We start from the raw sequence: 23,858 nt of genomic DNA on the forward strand, positions 1-23,858 counted from the left end.
ATACAGTCTACATATCCATGCATGCGTGTATAAGCAATCGACGTAAGCAAACAGATTCCACACGTTGAAGATACTTTATATTCATAGTCAGAAATAATTAATTAATAAATAATGCTGCGCCGCATCTGAGAAGTGCAACTCTCTTAAATTGGGAAAACCCCAATCCAACAAGCAAATGTTGCGATGACAACGAACCTACTTTTTCCGCGCACTTACATGACTGTGCTGCAACCGTACGATACCGTCAATAACCATGCGCACTACAGTAAAGAGTCGTAATGAAATTGCGTACACAACGACTACAGTACTACACACCAATCGGACCATTCAGTCTACGCCACCGACTGAGTTATCAGTGCCCTCCCGGTCTCTGTATTTTGTTAGCTACGTCATACTTACAACGTAAGTATTACCATTTTTTCTTACATGAGTGAAATCAAATTTTGTGCTTTTAACGGGACACATTGCATGTCAAAAAGAACGCTGTTTGTTGGTTCATTAATTGCTCGTTACTCTCTCGCATGTTAACATTCAAACAACTGTCATCGAAGTGAGGTTTGAATGGAGAATTTCATTTGAACAAATGCATGGCAAACGAGTTTTAAGGAAACCAATGTATGTTTGTAAGTTTAGACTACAAACAATCTCACTGTATCCTTAAATTGAACTGTACTACATTTTGTAAGGTAACTTAATGTGGTGCCACACCCATCCTCTATAAAAACGGCCATAGCATATACTACAAGCGCTAGACTTCATTTGTGCATGAACTTGGGATTTTGCCAATCTAAAAATAACTCCATGGTTGTTCCCGTAGCACGCAATAGCATCTCCTTTATGCAATTTGTTTCTTCCCAGCGCGGTAGAAAGCCAATATATTTGCATACGTGCCCCCATTGGCTGGACACGCACTGTTGACGCTGAACTATTCATCATTGTGGTTGATTTGTACACAAAACTACCAACAATGTGTGTTTGTAATAATGTTCTGCTCTTCGGTGGTACATTGTACATGTATACGTATTGTTAGCGGCTGCAATAGCATAGTACACAATGTGTAGCATACACTGTACATACGTGAACGAACGCCGCATGAATGTAGCGAGATTGACATTTATTCACAGTTGACCTTCATGACGGGTTCCAGCATCAGTGTTATGCCTGTGCTATGCCTGCAACAAGCTCTTATTTCGGGAATCCCCATGATAAAGTTTATAATGCGGTTTTCAAGAACATGGCTCTGCTTACCGAAAGCATCGACGCTTGCGGAAGCAGAGAATTCTGTGCTTACGTTAAGCGTATTTCACATGTAGCAGGGGTGGAGGGGGTGTGCATGCGCGTCCACGGGCCAATTTCATAGAGCTGCTTAAGCAAATAAATTGCTTAAGCACGAAAATAGCTTGCTTATTTTACACATGTTACTGGCCAATATTTAATGCCATATATATTGCTTGTGACTGGTATTTAGCTGTTGTTTACTTAGCATAACAATTGGGTTTAGTCTTGGCCGTTACTCTGATTTTACTAAGCAAGGATGTTTCTGCTTAAGCAAATTTTTTTGCTTAAGCAGCTCTATGAAACTGGGCCCACGTTAGCGCTGGCGGCCCATCAATTTTATGGCAAAGAATCGACGCTTTGCAAGCAGGGATTTTTTTGCTTTGGGGAGGATTTTGTACTCTACTTTAGCATTCGCTTACACAGGTAGCGCAGAATGGTGAGCTTCGGGTCTTATTTTTTGTCTCGGATTTCTTTTCGTTTTTAGGTGTTCGTGCTGATGCACGAACACCTATTGTTATTGCTCTGTTTTTTATTAGGTGTTCGTGCTGATGCACGAACACCTATTGTTATTGCTCTGTTTTTTTTTTTCTTCTCCATCTTCCTTCTTCTTCACCGTCAACTCTTATCTACAGCATAACTCAAGATTCAAGCCAAACTGAACCTTGAAACTCACCAGACAATTGAACCTCAATACGAAGACGGCACAGTTTTCATTACGTCATGATGACGTCATTAGGTGTCAAATTACAGGGTTTTTAAAGTTAAAAAGGGACCATTTTCGTTTTGCTGTATCTCAACGAATATGAAAGCTATGATGTTCAAAGTTTTCGCATCTGATAGACCAAGACTGGGGCAACATTTGAAAAGTTAACGCCCAAATCGTACGACCTTAGCATCCGGGTCGTTACCCTGGGTCGAAGTTCACCTTCGGGTTTTTTTCGTCAAAAAACAACTTTCGAGCTTTTCTACGGAATAACTCAAGATTGAGATTGAATGGAATATTGAAACTCAATAGATAGTTGAACCTCAGTATCAAGACAACACATACTTAATTACGTCATTATGACGTCATCGGGAATTGAATTACGTTAGATCAAAGTTTAATATTTGTAAAAATCATAACTCAAAAACTATGATTCGGATTTTGACAATCTACACATCATCGGATAGATCATTAAAAGTTGGACAAATGCTTCACAGAACACGTAAAATATTTTTAATACTTCTAGTGCAAAACAAAATTTGAAAATTTCATAAAATCTTATCGTATTCATGTTTTTAAAACTACTGATCATGTCAACGTAATTTTTGTTTCAGATTGTAAAACAGCAATCCCGCTCAATCTTTTGCACAGAAATAACAAAATTTGGACCTTTACATCAGTCGAAAAGGGACGTCAAAGCACCTGTTGACCCACGCGTTTACCCCATTTTGATCAACAACGCACGCTATGTACGCTATGCAGTGCAAGCGCGGGAATTCCCAAAAGTGCTCTCTTTAGTCCAGCGAAAGAGGGCGCTGTAACGTTTTTAGTAACATCGAGCGCTGAGTGAATCGCGGTGAATCGCAATAGTTGAGTAATAATGAACAACGTCTCGCACCAAAACTACAAGTAGGAATACATATGCATTGATGTTATAAGATACATTATACACCTTCAGATAGTCCATCACATAATTATAAAATGTTTACAAGTCATACATCAGCTGAAAGGTTTTAATGAACTAGTCAGGATCTACACAAATGAAATCAGTTTAAACTTGGCTTCTTGTTCAAACCAGAGGTTGAAAATAATTGGTCAAAGAAAAATAATTTCACAACCACACATTTGATTTTTTATATATTTATACGTCATTGGGTAGGTATGTAACAACTTAAGAAAGGATACACAACATTGACTATCAAACCTTGACCTCCAGTTAAACAGGAAGATGCAGTTAATTATTTGAAAAAATATTACCCCAGAACCAGAAATTAGTTGTTTATTATCTGAACGTCGTCAGATAAGGCTTTGAAAAACATTACTAACGCTATAATTTGTGACCTGACAAAATTGTCTTCCGGTTCAAACCGGATGTTTAATATTTGAAAAAAATCATAACATCTGAACCATACATTGGATTTTTTCAATCTATGCATCATCTGAAAGGTCTTAATAGACTTATCACGTGCTATACAATATGCGACCCTGTTTGACCTTGACTTCCAGTTAAAGTTGGAAACTGATATATAATGTTTGAAAAATAAAAAAATCCTAAACCACATGATTTGATTTTTATCATCTATACGTCAAAAGAAACAACTCAAAAGACATCACCAACGCTACCAAGTGTGACCTCATTTGACAGTACCTTCCGGTTCAAAACGGAAGTTGAAACTTTATATTTGAAAAAATCATAACTTCTAAACCAAATATTGGATTTTTACAACCCATCCATCATTTAAAAGGTCTTAATAAACTTATCACGCGCTACATAAAAAGTAACCCCTATTTGACCTTTTATCCGATGCAAACCGGAAGTTGGTGTTTAATTTGTAAACAAATCATAACTCCTTAACCAGTCATTGGATTGATGAGGTAAATGTTGTCACCAATTCATTCACTCACTCACCACGAACACCTTGTTTTTGTATAACAAAAACTGTATATGTACCTCTAGTTGTTTTCATTATGTCTTTGTTTTGTTTGCTTAAAAAACTATCGATCGTTCAATTGGGCATACCACCACTTATGCTGGTGTCTTTAATTTGCTTTATACTTTTATTCAGTCATTGAGAAAAAATTGTCATACTTATTTTCAAAAAAGAGGCGAAGATAGACAGGGCCCGTGTGATCTATGGGTTTTCAGTATTCATATTATGTTTATTTAAAACACAATAATTATATTTGGTATATCTTTATGTCATGCTGTCCTGCCAGGGAAAATAAGTAAATAGTTGTGAAAGACACTTTATTCGCATATTATAGACAACGATTTGTCCTTTTCCTTTTTAACCAATCAGATTAGAAGAATCTATGTATGAGGTATAATAATCATAATTATCTAAATATATCTTCAAGTACGCGCTAATCCTCCAATCAGATTCGCAGAATGGAGTGGTGATAAAAACCTTTATATAACTGACATACAGATCCTTGTCATTTGATTGGTGGAACTTACTTCGCGTGACATTCACTATTACTCCCATCCGCACCGGCGATCAAAAACACCTACACGCCCATGGGGATTAGCGCTTCCCATTCAACAGTTAGGATCATCCTTGTTCCCAATGTTTTTGAGCAGTACAGCGCCGCCGCGCCGCTGCTAAAATAAAGGAGCACCTGTGCAAAAGGTTGTGATCTGATTTGTGCATTGTTTTGTTTTTTGTTTTTTTGTCCACGAAGGAAATTTGTTATTCACACTTAAGACCACTCCTCATATTTTACATTGCGACAATATTCCTCCCATGCCACTCAATGTTTGTATATTTATTGATTTGAAGCACTTGTATGGTGTTTTATCCATAGCCAGGCCTATGTGGCAACACACAATGTATCTCACTCTTAATTCGGTAACTACTGCTTTGCCAAAGACGCACACGCTGTGATATGGTGTGCCCCGTGCTATAAAACGAATTGGATGGAACGAAAATTGCACAGCGAATAACGTTTATTTGCGTTACGGACAATCCTCCAATCAAATGGCAAAGATCTGCTTCAAATCGGTGTTATATTATATAAAAAAATATTTTATATATATATAATATATCAAATAATAAACCACATATATATATATGTGTCATAATTTTTCCAAAGGGGGAAATTTTTAAAAGCTCTAAAATGTTATATCTTAAATCTCGCTTGCTATCTTAAAAAGAACCGGGATAACCCCCTGGAAACATGTTGTGCATGTTTTTTACATAAGTGTATGGCGCGTGACACTTTTTATTGCGCTGTTACGACTGGATTTGTGAATTTTCCCCCTAACGGTTGTTTTTTTCCGTTTACCTCTTAGGTGGGAACTAACGTTATGTATATATATATATATATATATATGTGTATACTAAACACCGATAACGGTATATATAAACCGGTGTTGGTGTTGTCACATATAGATACCGAGAGAATCAGCTTAAGACCCAAGTTTTTGCACCAATCAAGCTCCCACAATAATGTATTTCGAGCTGTCGTAATAATTCATTTTTCACATTGCATCCAATCCTTCATAGGTTCATAGAATGGCTGCGTCCACCATGCCCAGAGCATCACCATTTGGTCATTATCTTCTTCCACTAACGATGAACAAAGGTCATATTAATGCAAAACAAGCCGAGTATCACATCGGAGTGAAGACAAAGTACCTTGACATTAAGAAACATCGACCAGAGAGGCATGCCCTCAGAAACCTCCTTGGAATACTTCATTTCCGGCTGGGTAAGTTTGATGAATCTTTGGAGTTCTTTGACAAGATATTGTCTGACGGGGAAGACCCCAAGAATTTGAACGCACTGGCAAATCAGAAGTACATCTGCGATAAGTTATACAGAATTCCAGAGTCCAGTGACTGTGAAAAGAAGATATCTGAGTTGCTACCTGACGACTACCAAAATGAAGGAGAGGAAAGCCGACTTCGTCGAGCGCGTAGTCTTGCTGAACAAGCCTTCGCCTATTCGTTTGATGTTTTCGATGAGTCAGTGACTACGGAAAGATACCGAACCTCGGTGAAGCTTTACGATGAAGCATTTGAACTTGCAGGAGACTCATTGGCTCAAGATGAGAGGGAAGATTGGATGACAAGTAAGGGTATGGCTTGTCATAAGATCTTCAATAAAGTCAAATGGGACAAGTCACTTAAGGAAGAAGCTCAAACTTGGCTTGGGAAAATGGCTAATATATTTATTCAGATTGTACAAGAAACGGATGATAATAGCTTGGCAAGCGAAGGCTGGCGACAGTTGGGGGAGATCTTTCAACAGGCAAAGTCACGTTATTTTAATCCAATACAAGTCCCGGATTCCTTGAAAATATATTTATGGACGCCAGGTAACTGTTTTAGGAGAGCTCTCCATTACACACCGAACGATCCCAGACTTTTGGCTAGATTCGCCAATTTCTTGAGAAAGATCCGTAACAAAGAGGAAGCATTGGAGACAGTAAGCCAATCAATCAAACTGGACGAATCTGTGTTTAACTATTTTGCATACTCAGTTCGTGGACAAATCTTCCTTCAGGATTATGAAAAACAGAAACGTATGAGTGCAAACCAGTTTGACAAGCTACTCGAAAATGCTCGAAATGACTTTGAGAAAGCGTCGACAATTCATTCGTCGCCCATGGACTTGGAAAACTTAGCCCAGGTGTATTACCACATGGCAACCGATTGCCATGGAATTGTAGAAGCGGGACATCGTGATGAACAGACGTATCACCAAAAAGCCCTCACTACTTGTGCTAGGGCTGCTGCCTGCCAGGACGGCGAACAACGTTCCCTTGTTCATAAGGTTCGTGGTCAGTCTCTTTGTGCTTTAGGTGAACATCAGCAAGCATTGCGAAGTTTCCAGCGGGCCATTGAATGTACAGATAATAAGTTTGTAGTTGAGGATTCCGTGAAATTGCTTGTTGTTGAATACGGCCACGTTTTGAATGACGTGGGTGAAACGCTTTTAAATCACCAGCCGCTTCTTGCTGACATGGTCTACTGGCTTCACAAGGCTGCCAAACTTCGTCTCACGAATCCTCAATGGAAATCGGTTTCAATGATACCACCAACGAGCCTTACTTCTCAGTGGCAGAGCTTCGTGAAGTTTTGTCAAGACAACGATTACATTTGGGAGCTTGAAGATATCCAGCAAGCATCGCGTGATCCCAGAGAGCGGCGTACTCAACAAAGGCGTACGGTTTCAACATCGGATGCAGAATCAATGTCCCGTCCATCCCACGTACGCCATTCAAAAAGCGTCCCAGAAGAGAGAAGTGGGGCTAGATTTGAAGACTCTAATCCGTATGTTCAGCTCGACCAATCTGCTACTGATTCTCTGTCTGTGTTTGAGCTCGATGGCAACAAAACATCATCCAAAGCAAAAGAAGACAAATCAACGATGACTCCGAGAACCGGCGAAGATCAAGTCAGCGACCAAATATCCTCATCTCAAGAATGGACAACCGATGATGCTTCAAATAAACCCATCAGATCAGCACCCGGCGACGCTTTAAACTGCGACTTTACTTATGACTTCTTCGTCATACACAGTGACAGTGCCTCCGAGTGGGTTTTTCGATGCTTGTTGGAGGAACTTGAGGGGCGTGGTCTGAAAGGATGCATCAAAGATCGTGATTTTATGCTCGGCCAAACGAAACTTAAAAACTACACAGGTAGCACAGCAAACAGTGCCTGTGTCCTCATAGTCGTTTCAGAAGACTTCGAAAAGGATTATTGGTGTGACCGTGGCATGCTGATGGCATTTGAACAAAGGAAGTTGCTGATCCCAATTCTTAGAGAGGACACTGAGCTCCCTGCGCTCCTTAATCCCCTCACCCATCTTGATGCACTTGGAGCTGTGAACTGGGAGAGACTCCAGAAGTGTATTGAGCAACAAATAAAGCTGGACGACATTGCAGCATAGGACATATACATCAGATGATTTTTGAGACGCTGGCATTCAACTTCTCGTGCCAACTAGAAAACAGGCCATATAGCAGTGTGCTCTTACCGTAAAGATGCAGCTTTTGCGGCGCAGCACAGGTTGGGGACAGGGTGTCGCGCAATTTTTTTTTTCTGACGTTTGGCGATGGGACTGAATAGGGAGGTTTATATGCACGTTCCGCGTGAACGTGAACGTCAGAAAATTGTGTCGCTAAAATCTCACGTTTTTAGCAAACGTGAAGTTACCATTTTTCACGTCAGGTCCGTACGTGCGCGCAGACGTCATACGTGAGCGTGCAATAAGCCCAAAGTGGTGACGTCACCTAGAAACAACACAGTTGTTTGACGTTTACGTACACGTATTTGCTCGCGTAACGTGCAGCTAAACCTCCCTAAAATAAAATTACTCTCACGGGACTGGGACTTTAATCAAGGGAGGCGGTAAGCAGACAAAATGGTCCTTCTTGCGGCTCCGAGCGTGTGCGCACATGCTCAGTAGTTCAAACGAAACACAAAACTGTTCATTGTAAAACTACACATTTAAGGTGTCGTAGCGTGACATTTGATTACGTCATTAGAACAGCACCTTAGATGTCACACATCCAGGCACCCATAAATGCACATAATTTGTTTGTGTGCGTGTGTGTGTGTAAATATATATAGATATTGTTAAAACGACGTGATCGTTATTTGACCTTAAATTGAACGTTGTCGTGGTTATGTACACATCACAATACATGCAAAGTTCCAGCTCAAGCTCACGTTCGTATTTGTATTAAGCTTTGAATGTAAACCTTTTATAAAGCTTGTAAACCTTTTATGTTACGTCACGTGACAATCGATGACGTAATTAGAACAGTGCCTTCAATTTTATATTGTATTACTCGGAAAGTATGAAAAGTTTCAGCTTGACCACAGCATTGTATGAACATTTCAATTTTAAACTTAAATGGTTGATACCAAATGACGTATTGATGACGTCATTGTTACATGTACTAGAACTCTTCGAGTTCTAAACATGATATACAGTCGGAGTTGATAAGATGTAAGAAAGTTTTAACGTTTAAAACGAATAATGACGAAGAAAAAAACATTTTAATAAACTAAAATAATCGCTGTTCCATTGTCCTGCTAGAACACAATACAACAAATCGCTGTAAATAAGCAAACTAACAACACAGTCCTTTGTAACGTTGTCGTTCGCTGTGTGCGTGTGTTTTTGTTCAGTTACATTCGTTACATTTCATTAGGCCGACTTTCCTACTCCAATATTACTGTTGCCATCTTAGATTTCTTAATTATATTATTGTTAATTATGATACCTCTCACCGCAGTGAGTGTTTCAGTAGACGTATGAGGGCGCTCTTTACGGAAGACGGGTTCTATTTCTATGCGGAAGCCGAACCTTTCTTAAGGCGACTCTTTGGCTCTTTATGGTCACCTGACTCATCAATATTCATGATCGGTGATTCATAAAGTTTACTGTAGTCAATTTCAACAAAATGTACAGAGTATTTTACAGTTTCAAATAGTTGTTATTGGTACACAAGGATTTTGATAACTACGCAGGAATCGTTTTGCCCCGCGATTGGTCTGTCGGTTGTACTTAAACACAATTTCCGTACCTTTCTGTTTTGTTTTTTACAGTATGTTTTATATTCGCTATTAGCTTATCTGAATATTCATTAAAGATGCTTTTAAATGGGCTGACTGTTTTACAATGTCAACCAAAAACGACTGTGCTTGTTCATAGGCGTACGACCTGGTTAGGCGGGGGGGGGGACTGCTCTCCAAGTTAGGGAAGTGGGAATAAATTGGGCAAAGTCACACAAAAAATGGAGGGACAAAGCAAAACAACTGCATTTTTATATTGAAGTGTTTTTAAAAATGGTAAAATTTCGGGCAAATCGACCCTCTGCCCCCTGCCTACTAACCAAAAAATCCACACACTGTGGTGGGGATTGGGACCAAGCTCAAATTATAACTTTGTATTTGAAGATTTGCTACATTGAACAAATAACTGTTCACGTTATGTAACTTGTAAATAATTGATATAATATATGTTGCCGTCTGATTTTGTATTATCTGCACGCTTCAATACGAGGAATGGTTGGCCCAGGGGAAGTTAACTATTAAACCACAAGAGGGCGCTACAACAACACCCTGTCGATGTCGTGGCCGCCGCAGTGGTTCAAAAACATTCATAAGAAATGAGTCGCGGTTTCCTCCCTCATCCAGACCTTTATAAATAATATTCCCGTGATGTTCTAAACATCTATCGGCATATGGAATAATGCACGTATGGGTAATTGATGAAGTGGTCCGACCCCAACTGTTTAAAGCACATTATTTCCACATACATATTGCATTGCGTTGTTTTTCACACGGATCCATCTGCGGCACGGCCCGAAGGGTGCACGTTGCACAACTTCTCGTGGGCCGGCAGGCCACGGCAACCTTTACTAACAATAAACCTCCACGTAACGTTCGTTTAAAGGCACTACGTTATTTCAGAGGGAGCCGTTTCTCACTACAATGCTTTATACAGTCAACAGCTCTCCATTGCTCGTTACAAGTAAGCTTTTAGGCTAACATTTTATTTTGAGTAATAGTAATATTATCAATAGTGTCCAGTGCCTTTAACGTTCGTCTAAAACCTTTTCTTTCTAATGGTGTTTAACAGTTTCCCAAGACGATCCAGTGACCTTTCAGAATTTGACCTTTTTTTCAAAGAACCACTTTATTTAAGACATTTTACGCAGAACAAAACATTTTCTAAGAAGAAAAAAAATGCTTTTCCGAACATCCCATGAGTACCACTTAGTATACATAGTAGATGTACACTACATGACTTTTATTTAAGTTGGCGGCTGACATGCAGTCTAATAACGACTATTAATGTTGTCATGGTGAAATCTCAAGGGCTCTCATCACTCCCTCTGTGGAAGAGGAGTGAATTTTGCTCCTCTTCTTTTAAGTTTTAATTAAGAGGAAGGAACGTGACAAGTTCCAAAATTTTGTATATATACTTTTCCAATAACTACTAAACTATTGAGACCCAAATTGTTCAGAATGTCATCAGATGTTTTGGGTTTTAACAAATTTTGTACTGGAAGGGTATTAATATTAAATACAGTGGCAATTTACACCATTTTGAACGGTGAGGGGGGTATTAGAGTTGTAGTTTTTCCCCACTCGCATTAGGACTCTTTGTCATAAAAAACTAGGATCACAAAAATTACTTGGTCACTTTCCCTTCCTTTCTAAAACAAACTTTATTATTATGCTATACTGGGCCAAATTGCATAAAGCTGCTTAAACACAAGAAGTAGCTAAGCACAACAAAATTAAATATGCTTACAAAAAAGGTTACCTTCCAAAATGTCATGCCATGAAAAACTCGTGACTAATATCAAACCTTTTTTTTGACTATGTTGTAAGCAAATTTGTAAGTTAATGTTTTCTGCTTACATATGCTCTATTTAAAATAGGTAATGGTGCTGATCATCTGCTGATTAAATAAAATTTAAAGTTTGATTTTTTTTAATAATGTCTCACCTTCTTTGTGTGTTTAGTAGCTACAGGGTGGAAGGCTTTGTCTTGATTTCTAAATCGGGAAAAAATACAGATAAATAAATTACCGATCATTATTTGTAGCTACCAAACATCGCAAAGAAAATGAATTGTAAATGTGCAAATAAATATGGGCATGACTTCTTGTTAAAGCCATTGGACACTTTCGGTAAACAGAATTGTCCAAGGCCCACACTTCGTGTACCGCAACTTCTATATCAAATAACAAACCTGTGAACATTTAGGGACAATCGGTCATCGGAGTCGGGAGAAAACAACGTGTCATGACATGTGTTTAAAATAAATCCGTAATTCTCGTTAACGAGAATTGATATTGTTTTACTGTTTTCTCAAAAAGTAAAGCATTTCATGGAATAATATTTCAAGAGAAGTCTTTCACCATTGCCTTCTGTGAACCCTGTAAGTTATTTGTAAATCTGTGAACTGTTATTTTTTTTCTGAACCGAAAGGGTCCAATGGCTTTAAAGACTTCTTGTTGAAAGACTTGTACACATTAAAGGCACTGTGACATTTTTGGTTGTTGTCAAAGACCAGTACTCTCACTTGGTGTAACCCAACATATGCTATAAAAAACAAATCTGTGAAATTTTTGATACAAATGATCATCGAAGTTAATGAACGAATAATGAAAGAAAGAAAACCGTGTGTGCTGTCAGTAGATGCCTAAATAAAAAGCTCCGGACCTTATTTAACTATTATTGAGTGAGAATTTAATTAAATTAAGATTTTATTAACTGGAGTTATTACCAACAGTGTCCAGTGCCTTTATATGAAATGTTACGAAATAATCTATACCCATTCCATTTAAAAATGCTAAAAACTTGTATTTTGTATTTTAGTTACAGAATCAACAGAGTTGAGTTGCAGATAAATTTGTAAAGGTCTAGTTGTATTTTTCCATAAATGCCAGGGACTTGAGGCAATGAGATTTCTGAAAGCAATCAATATAGCTCAAAGTACAAGTTATTCGACTCTTCAGTGCGACCATTTCCTTCTTAAATGGTCTTCCCCCCGAGGACTGGCTTTATTATAGTCGAAGCAGGGCCTATGATTCTGTAAGTGTTCAAGGGCTTATGGATAAAATTCACTTGGGGATATAAGTACGATATTCAGTGTTTCATCATTTTTTTTAAATCATACATTTTATTACTGGCAAAATAGGAGTCGAGAATTGACTAACTGATTAAATCTGTGAGGTGGTTTGTATTTCGGGGATGACGTAAATAAAGACATTGCTTTTAGGTATACAACTTTGTGTCCCTGTTTATATTTCATAGTTCAATTTATTTCCACTCAATCATTTAGAATAACAAAATATAACATTACATGAGGAAAAAAACATAATGCTTAAAATATTACTTAACAATTTCTGCCAAGTGAAAATAAGCAGGGAACCACTCCCAAACTGTGCTCATAATATGATATATAAACTGGTAACTCTTTTCTCCAGTAAGCAAAGTTTCTTGCTCAGTAAATTTGTGTGCTTAAAGACACTGGACACTATTGGTAATTGTCAAAGACCAGTCTTCTCACTTGGTGTATCTCAACATATGCATAAAATAACAAACCTGTGAAAATTTGAGCTCAATTGGACGTTGAAGTTGCAAGATAACTATAAAAGAAGAAAAAACACCCTTGTCACACACGAAGTTGTGTACTTTCAGATGTTTGACTTCAAGACCTCAAATTCTAAATCTAAGGTCTCAAAATCAAATTCGTGGAAAAATACTTCTTTCTCGAAACTACTTCACTTCAGAGGGAGCCGTTTCTCACAATGTTTTCTAACATGAACCTCTCCCCATTACTTCTTACCCAGTAAGGTATTATGGTAGTAATTATGTTTACTAATTACCAATAGTGTCCACTGTCTTTTAAACAGATCTATGAAATTGGGCCATGGTTCTGACCAAGGATTACCTGAAGACCTCAGGAACTGCATTAGTATTTTTATGAGCATTTTTATGAGAGACATGTTTTATTGAATTTGGCCTTTACGTACGTTCTTTAAATACTCGAGGTCTTCTATGAGATTTGATGCCGGCTAAGGACCCGGGGGAAAAAAGAGAGAAAACCGTGAGGACACTCAACCGAACACCCATTTCCGATTTTCTTTATTTATTTTCTACTATTCCTGGACGGTGGAAAAGACGAGGAAAAATAATTAAATTTCTATTAGTAGTTGGTACCGGCCCGTTCTGTTCTGATTAGAGGAAGACAGTCATACTGACGATGTTTGTTGGAGGGATAGTTTCCCCTGCTTGGGCATCACTACGAAACCCTTAAAGGCACTGGTAATTACTCAAAATAGTTGTTAGCATAAAAACTTACTTGGTTACGAGCAACGGAGAGCTATTGATAGTATAAAACGTTAAAACAAACGGCTCCCTCATAAGTAACGTAGTTTTTGAGAAAGTGGGTAATTTCTCACTCAAATAATAAAATTACTTCAGTAGCCTTTTGTAATACCATTGGAGGGCACACAAAGTAACCCAACAATGATGCGTTTTCTTCCAATATTTTCTTGTAAATTCGATGACCAAATTGAGCCAAAAATGTTCACAGTTTTTATGTTTTATGCAGAATGTTGGGTTAAACCTAGTGAGAATACTGGTCTTTGACTATAGTACCAAACGTGTTCAGTGCCATTAAACGGAAGACGCTGTTTCTTCGACCGAGCGGACGATTGCTTGCCCGGGTATTTAAACAAACCAAACCGGTCCTTATATTTTGGCCTCCATTCGCCTTCAGCCCTGCCTATAGATGCGGAAAGGTTGGCCTCAAATTAAATCAAGGAGTTATACGAAGGGACCAGCAACCCACACATCATACCCTCCGAGCAACCTATGCTGTTTTTAATGGTGTAAATTATAAAAGGAGTTCTAAGTATGAATCTTAAAGGAACACGTTGCCTTGGATCGGTCGAGTTGGTCTTTGAAAAGCGTTTGTAACCGTTTTTTATAAAATGCATATGGGTAGAAAGATGTTGTAAAAGTAGAATACAATGATCCACACAAACATGCCTCGAAATTGCACGGTTTTCCTTTTACCTCGTCGACTAATACGGTCGGACATTTATGGGAGTCCAATTTTTGACTCCCATAAATGGCCGACCGTGTTAGTTCGCGCAGAAAAAGGAAAACCACGCAATTTCGAGGCAAACTTGTGTGGACCATTGTAATTTACTTTTACAACATCTTTCCAACCATTTGCATTTAAAAAAAAAAAAAACGGTTATAAACGCTTTTTATAGACCAACTCGTCCGATCCAAGGCAACGTGTTCCTTTAATTCACGGCTGCATAGAAACGTCTTATATAGCTGCTTGTGATTTAGAAATATGCACAAAATCAAAATGCTTGAAAGGTAGTCTGAAAGCCATTGGACACTCTCTGTAAACAGTATTGTCCACGGCCCACACTTCGTGTATCACAACTTCTATATAAAATAACAAACCTGTGAAAATTTAGGCTCAATCGGTCATCGGAGTCGGGAGAAAATAACGGGAAAACCCACCCTTGTTTCCGCGCGTTTCGCCGTGTCATGACATGTGTTTAAAATAAATCCGTAATTCTCGATATCGAGAATTGATATTGTTTTAATATTTTCTCAAAAAGTAAAGCATTTCATGGAATAATAATTCGAGAGGTGTCTTTCACTATTACCTTCTGTAAACCCTGTAAGTTATTTGTAAATCTGTGAACTTTTTTTTTTTTTTTGTTCCAAAAGTGTACAATGGCTTTAAGACGAAAGCATGCTGATGTGTGCCATTTGGCGCATACAAACCAAAAGAACAATAAACTGCATAAAACTCTTTATTAAATCAAATTGCATTAGATATGAACACTTAAACAAATAAACATACGGTATAAGACAATTTCTAAGAAAAAAAAATTAATCTTCAAACCATTTATTTTGTGTACTTTTTAAATTTCGACCATTATTATTATTAATATTGCGAGGGGTGGGGGTTTCTACCTAAAAGATATAGCGGTACACGTAAAAAAGCTTCAAGATTTGTGAGGTTGTAAAATCACAAATCAAATCACGACAAATGTTAATATTTAATTTGTTTTTATGAATGATGTGGATTTACTTGAATTTTCAGAGAAAAAAGGTCCGGTGCAATCATTCTCTCGCGAAAAAATATTTGTACTTGCCCCTTTAAAAAAAAAAAATTCACAATATTATCATTAGCTGTCGGTATATGAACTGGGCTGTACGCCATGTTTAGAGAGTACATGCATGCAATATTCATCCACTCTCAGCATAATAATAATAATAACGTGCATGGCTGATATTGCGCAAACGTGGCTTCGAGATGATGCATTACGGAGGGTGTGAAGAGGGCCGAGTTCCAAATAAGATTTTTTAATGAATGCGATTCTTTCTTGTGACACATCGTTAAATTTAGAGATCTATGCTACTTGGTCAGCATGAGAATAAATGTTACCTTGATGAAAACAGAGACACCATTGGCCCTTCAAAATAAATAAACAAAATTGTATAAAAACAAGCTCAATGGGCGAAACGGAGGTCGCTTTTTTAAAATCAGTTTATGGGTCAGGCTGACCCCGTACCCTGGGGCTCTGGATGCAGTCAATTCTGACCGGGTGGGTGGGGGGGGGGGGCAACATATAGCGGTCTAATGCACCGGACTTCGTCAAAGTGTGGGTCCTTGAGCAAGACACTTATCGATAAGGAAGCACGTTAAACCGTTTATCTTGTTTGCGCAGCGTTGTCTGGCAAAGTTCCCTTTGGAAACATTCCGTTAAAACATTAACAATTGCTTTGATAAGTGACTAAATGATTAATTTAATACAATTTAATTTAATTTACAGGATTTATTAACCAAGGTTTTTTTTTTGCAATAGGCCTAACCAAAGGCATTTTTCCTGCAGCAAAAAAAAAAATACCCTTAGGAAACGAAAATTATATGAACCGATTGTTTGATTAGTAAGTTCGCACCAGCAGTCAATTCCCATTTTGATTTTCCATTTTCCCTCTTGATGCATCTGAGAGATGCATCAGGTGCTCGCAACATTTCTGTCGGTACATTCTCCGCTGACAAATCCCCAATCACGAGTTAAGCTCGCCCACGAGCTATACACTCGTGGCCAAAACACAGTGCCGTTTTGTGACGTATCCGTACACGTCTTACAGAGGGTGGTAACACTGTCAGAATCTCCAGTCTGTGGTTCAACTGACGAGTAGACTTGTGGACAAGTTGTTATCTGTCGCGGTGATAGCGTTCCGACTCTCTCCGCGATTCCCGCGACACTGGCGATATTCTCGCGAGACTGCTGCCTCTCGCGATGTGCATGCTGTGCAGTCTCAATTAAAGGGGGAGAGTGTTTTTTCTCAGTATATTCAACCAAACACCAGGAAAACTTTTGCCGTTTGGTTACAACCCATCTTTAATAGTACCATCTTGAATAATACTATCGCAATAATACTAATTATATGGGTCTATAAATAGACAAACACGGATTGAATATCACCACAAGACCATGTAATTACAATATTATGTGCGGATGATGCAAACCGGCTGTGGGCCAGGAGTGGTTTACCCACGGGAGTAAGTAATGTTTGAAATCGGTCCACCAAAACTTCCCTTATACAACGTATCAATTAATACAGCAGTTGGTTCCCCTAACAGTCGCGCGTGTAAACCGTTTTCAATTTCAAAGTGCTCCATTTCGTACAGTTTGCACTGCATTAGCAATAGCGTAAAAAAAAAAAAAAAAAAAAAGGGTGTTTGCGAATCTTGATACACAATACCTACAGGAAATCACCTCGTCTATATGCATCTTATATTTCAAGAGTATAACATGGTTCTCTTCATCCCCTCAAATCTCATCCCAGAGTGTCTTCACGGTTTCTTCACTTCTTCCCCCAGAGCAGAGAGGAGAAAACAGTTTCTCAAGGTGTATCTTCTTACAAGTGTGTGGTGGCAACAGGCTATAGCGGAACAGTTCACCTGTGGATTACTCGACCGCTGCGGCAGTTTTGTTTGGAAATCTTCAGCCAAAGGGATCAGTGTTATCATCTTACTTTATGGCATGTTCAGGAACTTCGTGAGGGGTATTCTTTATTCTGAGAATGTAAACTCGAGCCCTGGGCCCAATTTCATAGTGCTGCTTAGCAGAAAGCAAATGTTCGTGCTTACTGTAGCAGACCATATTGCTAAAGTGTAAACGTATTTTGCAGGTTAGCAAGACGGCCATCTTGCACGTTCACCATGGAGTTGCATTGTGACGTCATTCATTTGCGCGCAAGGAAGGTAGTGTGCTACCGTTTAGCAGGCAGCGCTATGAAATGGAAATCGTACAGCTATTCAATTGGGCCCTGCTCTCGGCAAAGAAGTGAACATGGATTTGGCAAATACGTGTGGAAAACACGCACTATAGTGACTCAAAGTTGAGAAGGAAAAAACAATGACAAGAAGCAACTCAAAAGGTCGTAACTGCCTTATGTTGCTGTAAGCGTTTCAACGTACAGGACTGCTCTGATGTAACAACAAGGACTAAGCAAAACAACAACAAAACATCTTAGAAATCAACAGTTGGATAAATTCTCATTAAGAAACATCTGGGAGCAACGACCGCGTCAAACGCTTTTAAAACGTGAATTAGAACGCAATTATTGTTCACTGCTGAGTCCTATTAGGTAAATAATGGCTACGGGCAATTCAAGAAATAAAAAACAGTACATTTTCGTTTGCCTAGGTGAATTCCTTTTGATTTTTGTTTTGTTTCGAACGAACACACAAGCTCTACAAGTTTCAGCTCCGTTTGTGGCGTATGTCCAGTTAGAACTTCGGCTGTATACGGTAAATAAAATGGCAACGGGCAATTGAAGAAAAAACAGTTCCTCTCTGGGTGGGGAAGAACTACTTTGTTTTGTGTCGAACCAAAACAAAGGGCCCTACACATTACAGCTACTTTTGTGACGTATTTCAAGTGTAAACTTAAAACTTTGGCTGTAATCTGGTATTGTCTATGGGCTCTTAAAGAAGGAAAAAAAACAGTTTAATTTTCAAATACCTAGGTGAAAAAAAAAACATATTGTGTTTTCTGTCGAACTAACACACGAGGTCTACAAATTTCAAGTAGGTCCGGAGTAAATGTTTTTAAAATCTACTTCTAGCAGCCTGACTGGATAGCAATATAGCAGTACAAAATACGACATCTAGATAAAATACACAAAAGGTTATAAAGGCCTAAGAATAGAATATGAACACATAAAAACATTTTGTACACATTCAACAATTTGTTTTAACTTCAGCTGAAATACCAAAAGGCTAATAATCTTTGGCTGTTTCGGTTGATATAATAAAAAAAGCTCAATCTTTATCTAATCTTAGAATAAAAAAGCTCGGAGGGTTTATTTGGGCAACAGTATGATACGACGATAGAATCCTGTATCATGAATCCAATTCCGTCTACCCCGTGGCAAACAAGAAGCACAATACCTAATCACTTGAGCGCTATCCAATCAAGTACTTCCGAATCCGGGCTTTGGCTCTTGACTTCGAGTCTATCTGCCAATTAATAAAACATCGACCGATTGAATATTGTAATAATTTGATGTTTATAGACATGCACTTTCTCACTACTTGTCGTTGGGTTTTGTATCAACGTTTGATAAGTGTAGCTTCTAACAAATTTAAACATCAACGCAAGTTGAGTATGAAGGCAAAAATGTTGAAGTTCTATTTCAAAAGGGATTACACTTGACTTTATCTTCCCTCTTAAGATTTTCGCACAAGATACAGGAAACCAGTTGCAGGTATTATCCAATGAAAATAAATCATTTACTTTCCAGTTTTCTCATTATTTTCTTGAGGATGATGTTATGTTACGGCTGGAAAATTGTCTTTTGTGTGTTGAAGGGTTCCTTTTCTACACAGTGTGATTGGTTGCTTCCAAGCTGCCTGTTATAACTTCGCGCTATACGGTATGTCATATAAAATCTGTCAAAATCGCATTTTTTAACCAGTTATATTGTCAGCCTTGCCCATAACGTGGTCAGGCCCCCCTTGGACCCGGAATCAATATGGAGTACGCATGGGTAATTGTCAAAGACCATTCTCACTTGGTGTATCCCCAACATGCATACAATAACAAATGCGAATATTTTTGACTCAATTCATGGTCATCGATGTAACAAGAGAACAATGACAGAAAAAACTCCATAGTTGCACAAATTTGTGTGCTTTCAGATACCTAACAAAATATTAAATAACATCAGGCCTGAAGCATTTTAATATGTGATTGAGAAGTGACCTCTTTCCCAACGTTACTTCAGAGGGAGCCGTTTCTCACAATGTTTTATATAACACCACCGGCTCTCCATTGCTCGTTATCAAGTTGGTTTGTACTAACAATTATTTTGAGTAATTACCAATAGTGTCCAGTGCCTTTACAGATTAACTTTTTAATGAAGTGGACCAAATTCGTGGCCAGAGTTGACATCGATAAATAATGTATTTCAATGTATTTAGAACCAATCCATTGTTCAGAGTAATCCGTTAGTCATCCCTCGGGTTAATTCGTTTACTTTCCAGAACTAGAAGGAGATGTACATTTATTGTCTTCGTAATTGAATTACCAAGAAGTGATTCGATAAGCGAAGAAATTATAATTCAATGCTAAGAGCAGATGCATGGCATGCGTAAATAGTAATGTCGGTATGGGACTTGCCATCATGTTATCATGTTATACTGCTGTGCATAGTTTAAACCTTTTCTAACACTAATTTTCACTTGTCCAAAAATCTTAATTGATATTGTTTTTACATGGAGCTGGCAGACAAATGTAATTGCATATTAAAGATGATTAAGGTTTTTAAATACACTTGAATTAGGCCTATGCATATTAATTTTGGTTTTACCCTTACACCGATGTGTGTTTATAGCACTGTATACTACTTTCCAGAGTTATGTGAACAAAATCACAGGCATATTATTACTATGATGGGATTCGAACCCAAGACCTTTGCAATGCTTTCACAAATGTATTAAACTAGACCATCGATATCGTCGGGAGCTATAGCTAGAGGCAGTTCGATTGCTATGCTATTGTGTTATGTATAATGACAAAGTTCCTGCATCTTACATGGTGTAAATTTCAATCGTGAAATTTATTCATGTGCTGTACTTTCGAATCGTATGCGCTTGATGTGTATGACCAATTATTTATCTTGACTATTTCTTTTTGTGAGGAAGAGACTAATGCTAGGAAATCCTTGACAGTGCATTTAGATTACAGTCGCTTGTTTTGATACATTCATGAAAGGCTCATGAATATTTTATAATTTTCAGGGGTTTCGCAGAACGAATTTAACACAAGGATTCCATTTGTATAGGGAAAGCTCCTGAGAGGGGATTAAGTGTGTATCCGTTTAAGTGCAAACCCGTCTAAGACTTATCTCGGATCTCTCCAACTGACCAATTTCTGTCAAGTTCTGAACCACTACACCGAGGGCAGAGATGGCAGCGGGCCATTTTGATGGCATGAGTTAAAGACACTGGACACTATTGGTAATTGTCAAAGACTAGCCTTTATAACTGGTGTATCTCAACATATGCATAAAATAACAAACCTGTGAAAATTTGAGCTCAATCGGTCGTCGAAGTTGCAAGATAATAATGAAAGAAAAAACACCCTTGTCACACAAAGTTGTGTGCTTTTAGATGCTAGATTTCGAGACCTCGGGTCTCGAAATCAAATTCGTGGAAAATTACTTCTTTCCTCGAAAACTACATTACTTCAGAGGGAGCCGTTTCTCACAATGTTTTATACTATCAACCTCTCCCCATTACTTGTTACCAAGAAAGGTTTTATATACTAGTAATCATTTTGAGTAATTACCAATAGTGTCCACTGCCTTTAAATGCATTTCATTAAAGGGTGTGTACATCGCTTGATGAGCAGTACATACAGCACAGTTAGATTATACAATGCATTTAAAGAAATTTGTCACTTTGAAGTACTGAACAAAAATTGTACTTTTTATCACGAAAAAATTTATTCTGAGAAACGATACTGACAGTAATGTTTCTCAGATTGTGTATTGCAATTGGAGATTAGTCTTCCTGCAAGTTATGACATTCAAAAGCTAAATATAGATTATATTTTTCTCTCTCTAATAAGAAACTAATACCATCTTTTAGTCAGCATGCACTTTTTCTAACGAGCCAAAGAAGTCTGCTCATTGGCCGCTGCATGTCGCCTAAACTGGCTCGGGGCGACCCGTCATCCCCGCTTTTGAGACGGCCGTGTCAATCAGAGTGAGAGGCACAATCTCCCGTGGAGAACGCAGGGCTTTCGGCAGCGGCAGTGTCGGCAAGTTTCCCCTTCGCGATAAGAGATTTATCAAGACATGATCTGCACTTTTTTTTTCTCTCTATCTCTCTCGTACTAAACGTAATATAATGTAGGGGTGCGTTTTAAGATGCGGCAGAGCGACAAATAGCAGACATGAAAGCGTTCCGTATGTACCCCTAGAAAGGATGCACTACAGGGTAGACCATGTAATAATACCATTGCAGAGTCAGTGGCGTGACGCGGAAGGGAACATGGTCTATAATCAGCTGCCGCGCCACACTTCTATCATTGATTCATGAAAAATAAATACCCGTGCATACAATGCTATAAGAACAGGTGTCAGTAGACGAATTTAATATCAGTCCCTGGGTATTTTCCCGAAATCATGTAGCCTGCGGTCATTTATTAAAAGGGACGGCAAACGTTAGGGCTGTGTTTGTCAATATCCTTTCAGAAGGGGATATTGGCTTATGGATGCCAGTATGCAACAGGAATACCAAAGGAGATGGAAATGCTTGGATAGTATGGATTTTGGTGTGTATATGTTTTGAGCAAACTATTTCAAACGATAGTTGTGTGCCTCAGCCCTTGTATTCTTAAAAATCACATGTATTTAGTGTAAAATGTAGTTACTTCTCGTGTGCCCAATGGTGTAAATTGTTTGATCAAGTGATTCTTAACGGTAGTTGTGCGATTCAGCCTATGGAGTTCTGAAAATCACTTGACAAAAAATGCGAAATGTTTTTTTAAGTGTGCACAAATGCAGCTTAGATTCGTCAAAGGGATACCACCACTGCTACAATATGCCTACACTGAAAAAACTGGGCGTTGAAATTAACGCCACGGTGTTGTCACTCTGAGACACCAAATGAATCAAAACACCATGAGTGTTAAAATAGCACCAACAGTGTTGCTTCCTATATGTTTGTATTGTTTAAATGACATTGGGGTTATTTTAAAGCCACTGGACACTATTGGTAATTGTCAAAAACCAGTCTTCTCACTTGGTGTATCTCAACATATGCATAAAATAACAAACCTGTGAAAATTTGAGCTCGATTGGTCGTCGGAGTTGCGAGATAACTTTGACAGAATAAACACCCTTATCACACGAAGTTGTGTGCTTTCAGATGCTTGATTTCGAGACCTCAAGTTCTAAACTTGAGGTATCAAAATCAAATTGGTGAAAAATTACTTCTTTCTCGAAAACTACTCCACTTCAAGGGGAGCCGTTTCTCACAATGTTTTATATTACCAACCTCTCCCCATTACTTGTTACCAAGTAAGGTTTTATGCTAATAATTATTTTGAGTAATTACTAATAGTGTCCACTGCCTTTAACCCTTTATTTTTAAGTTTTTCTCTGTGGAAAAAAGCCTCGGTAATGTTTCTATTGATACAATTATGTATATGCAATATGCATTGTCTCAATATTTAACCTTTGGCTTCATGTTCATTGTTTTTTGTATAAGCCAGAATAATAACAATAACAATCTAATATTGAGAATATTGACCACAGATTTTGTACACAAAGGAGAAAGTGTTTCATGGTCCAGCCTTATGACTTATGGTGGCATATGAGCTGACCAGTGGAAATACATGGTTAAGACAATGGAAATACTAAAACAATCAGCTCGATGCTGGCAACGACCCTGTTTATAGGGTAAAGTATGTCAGTAGTCCTAGTGACTATAATGTGAGTGTTTTTCACAGGACCCGGGAAAATACTGAGTCTACTCGGTGCTTTTACACACATTTGTATAAGGTCAAAACCAAAATTACTGTTCCTTATCCCCGATGCTAATTTAACATAAACATTATAAATGTGAGTGATGATACTCTTTTCATATAGATTATAAAGCCACTCATCCGTGAAGCATCAACTGACAACCTGTGCTTATCTATGACAACCAGAGGGCAACGGAAAGGTCACCATAGAACGTTGTCGTGGTTTCAATGTTGATAATATCTCCTATCACAGTCAACATGTATGTACTCAACTCAAAGTACATACTTCACTGGTTGCCATCATCGAT

The 23,858-nt window shown here is 38.3% G+C and overlaps 1 protein-coding gene across 2 annotated transcripts; it reads left to right on the forward strand.

Annotated features, from left to right (window-relative positions):
- Positions 1–278: 278 nt before the first annotated feature.
- LOC117303446 lies at positions 279–19,848 on the forward strand. 2 transcript variants are annotated; one of them, XR_004520505.1, is made up of 2 exons: positions 279–402; positions 17,357–19,848. XR_004520505.1 is itself a non-coding variant. In XM_033787644.1 (2 exons), exon 2 carries the CDS (start codon positions 5,497–5,499, stop codon positions 7,879–7,881), a length of 2,385 nt encoding a protein of 794 aa, XP_033643535.1. In that variant the 5' UTR covers positions 279–402; positions 5,488–5,496; the 3' UTR covers positions 7,882–8,146. The 2 variants fall into 2 exon arrangements, 1 of the variants encoding a protein (XP_033643535.1); XM_033787644.1 differs by lacking the exon at positions 17,357–19,848 and adding an exon at positions 5,488–8,146.
- Positions 19,849–23,858: the final 4,010 nt, after the last annotated feature.

Source organism: Asterias rubens, chromosome 19, assembly GCF_902459465.1.
Source record: "Asterias rubens chromosome 19, eAstRub1.3, whole genome shotgun sequence".
NCBI classification, from domain to species: Eukaryota; Metazoa; Echinodermata; class Asteroidea; order Forcipulatida; family Asteriidae; genus Asterias; species Asterias rubens.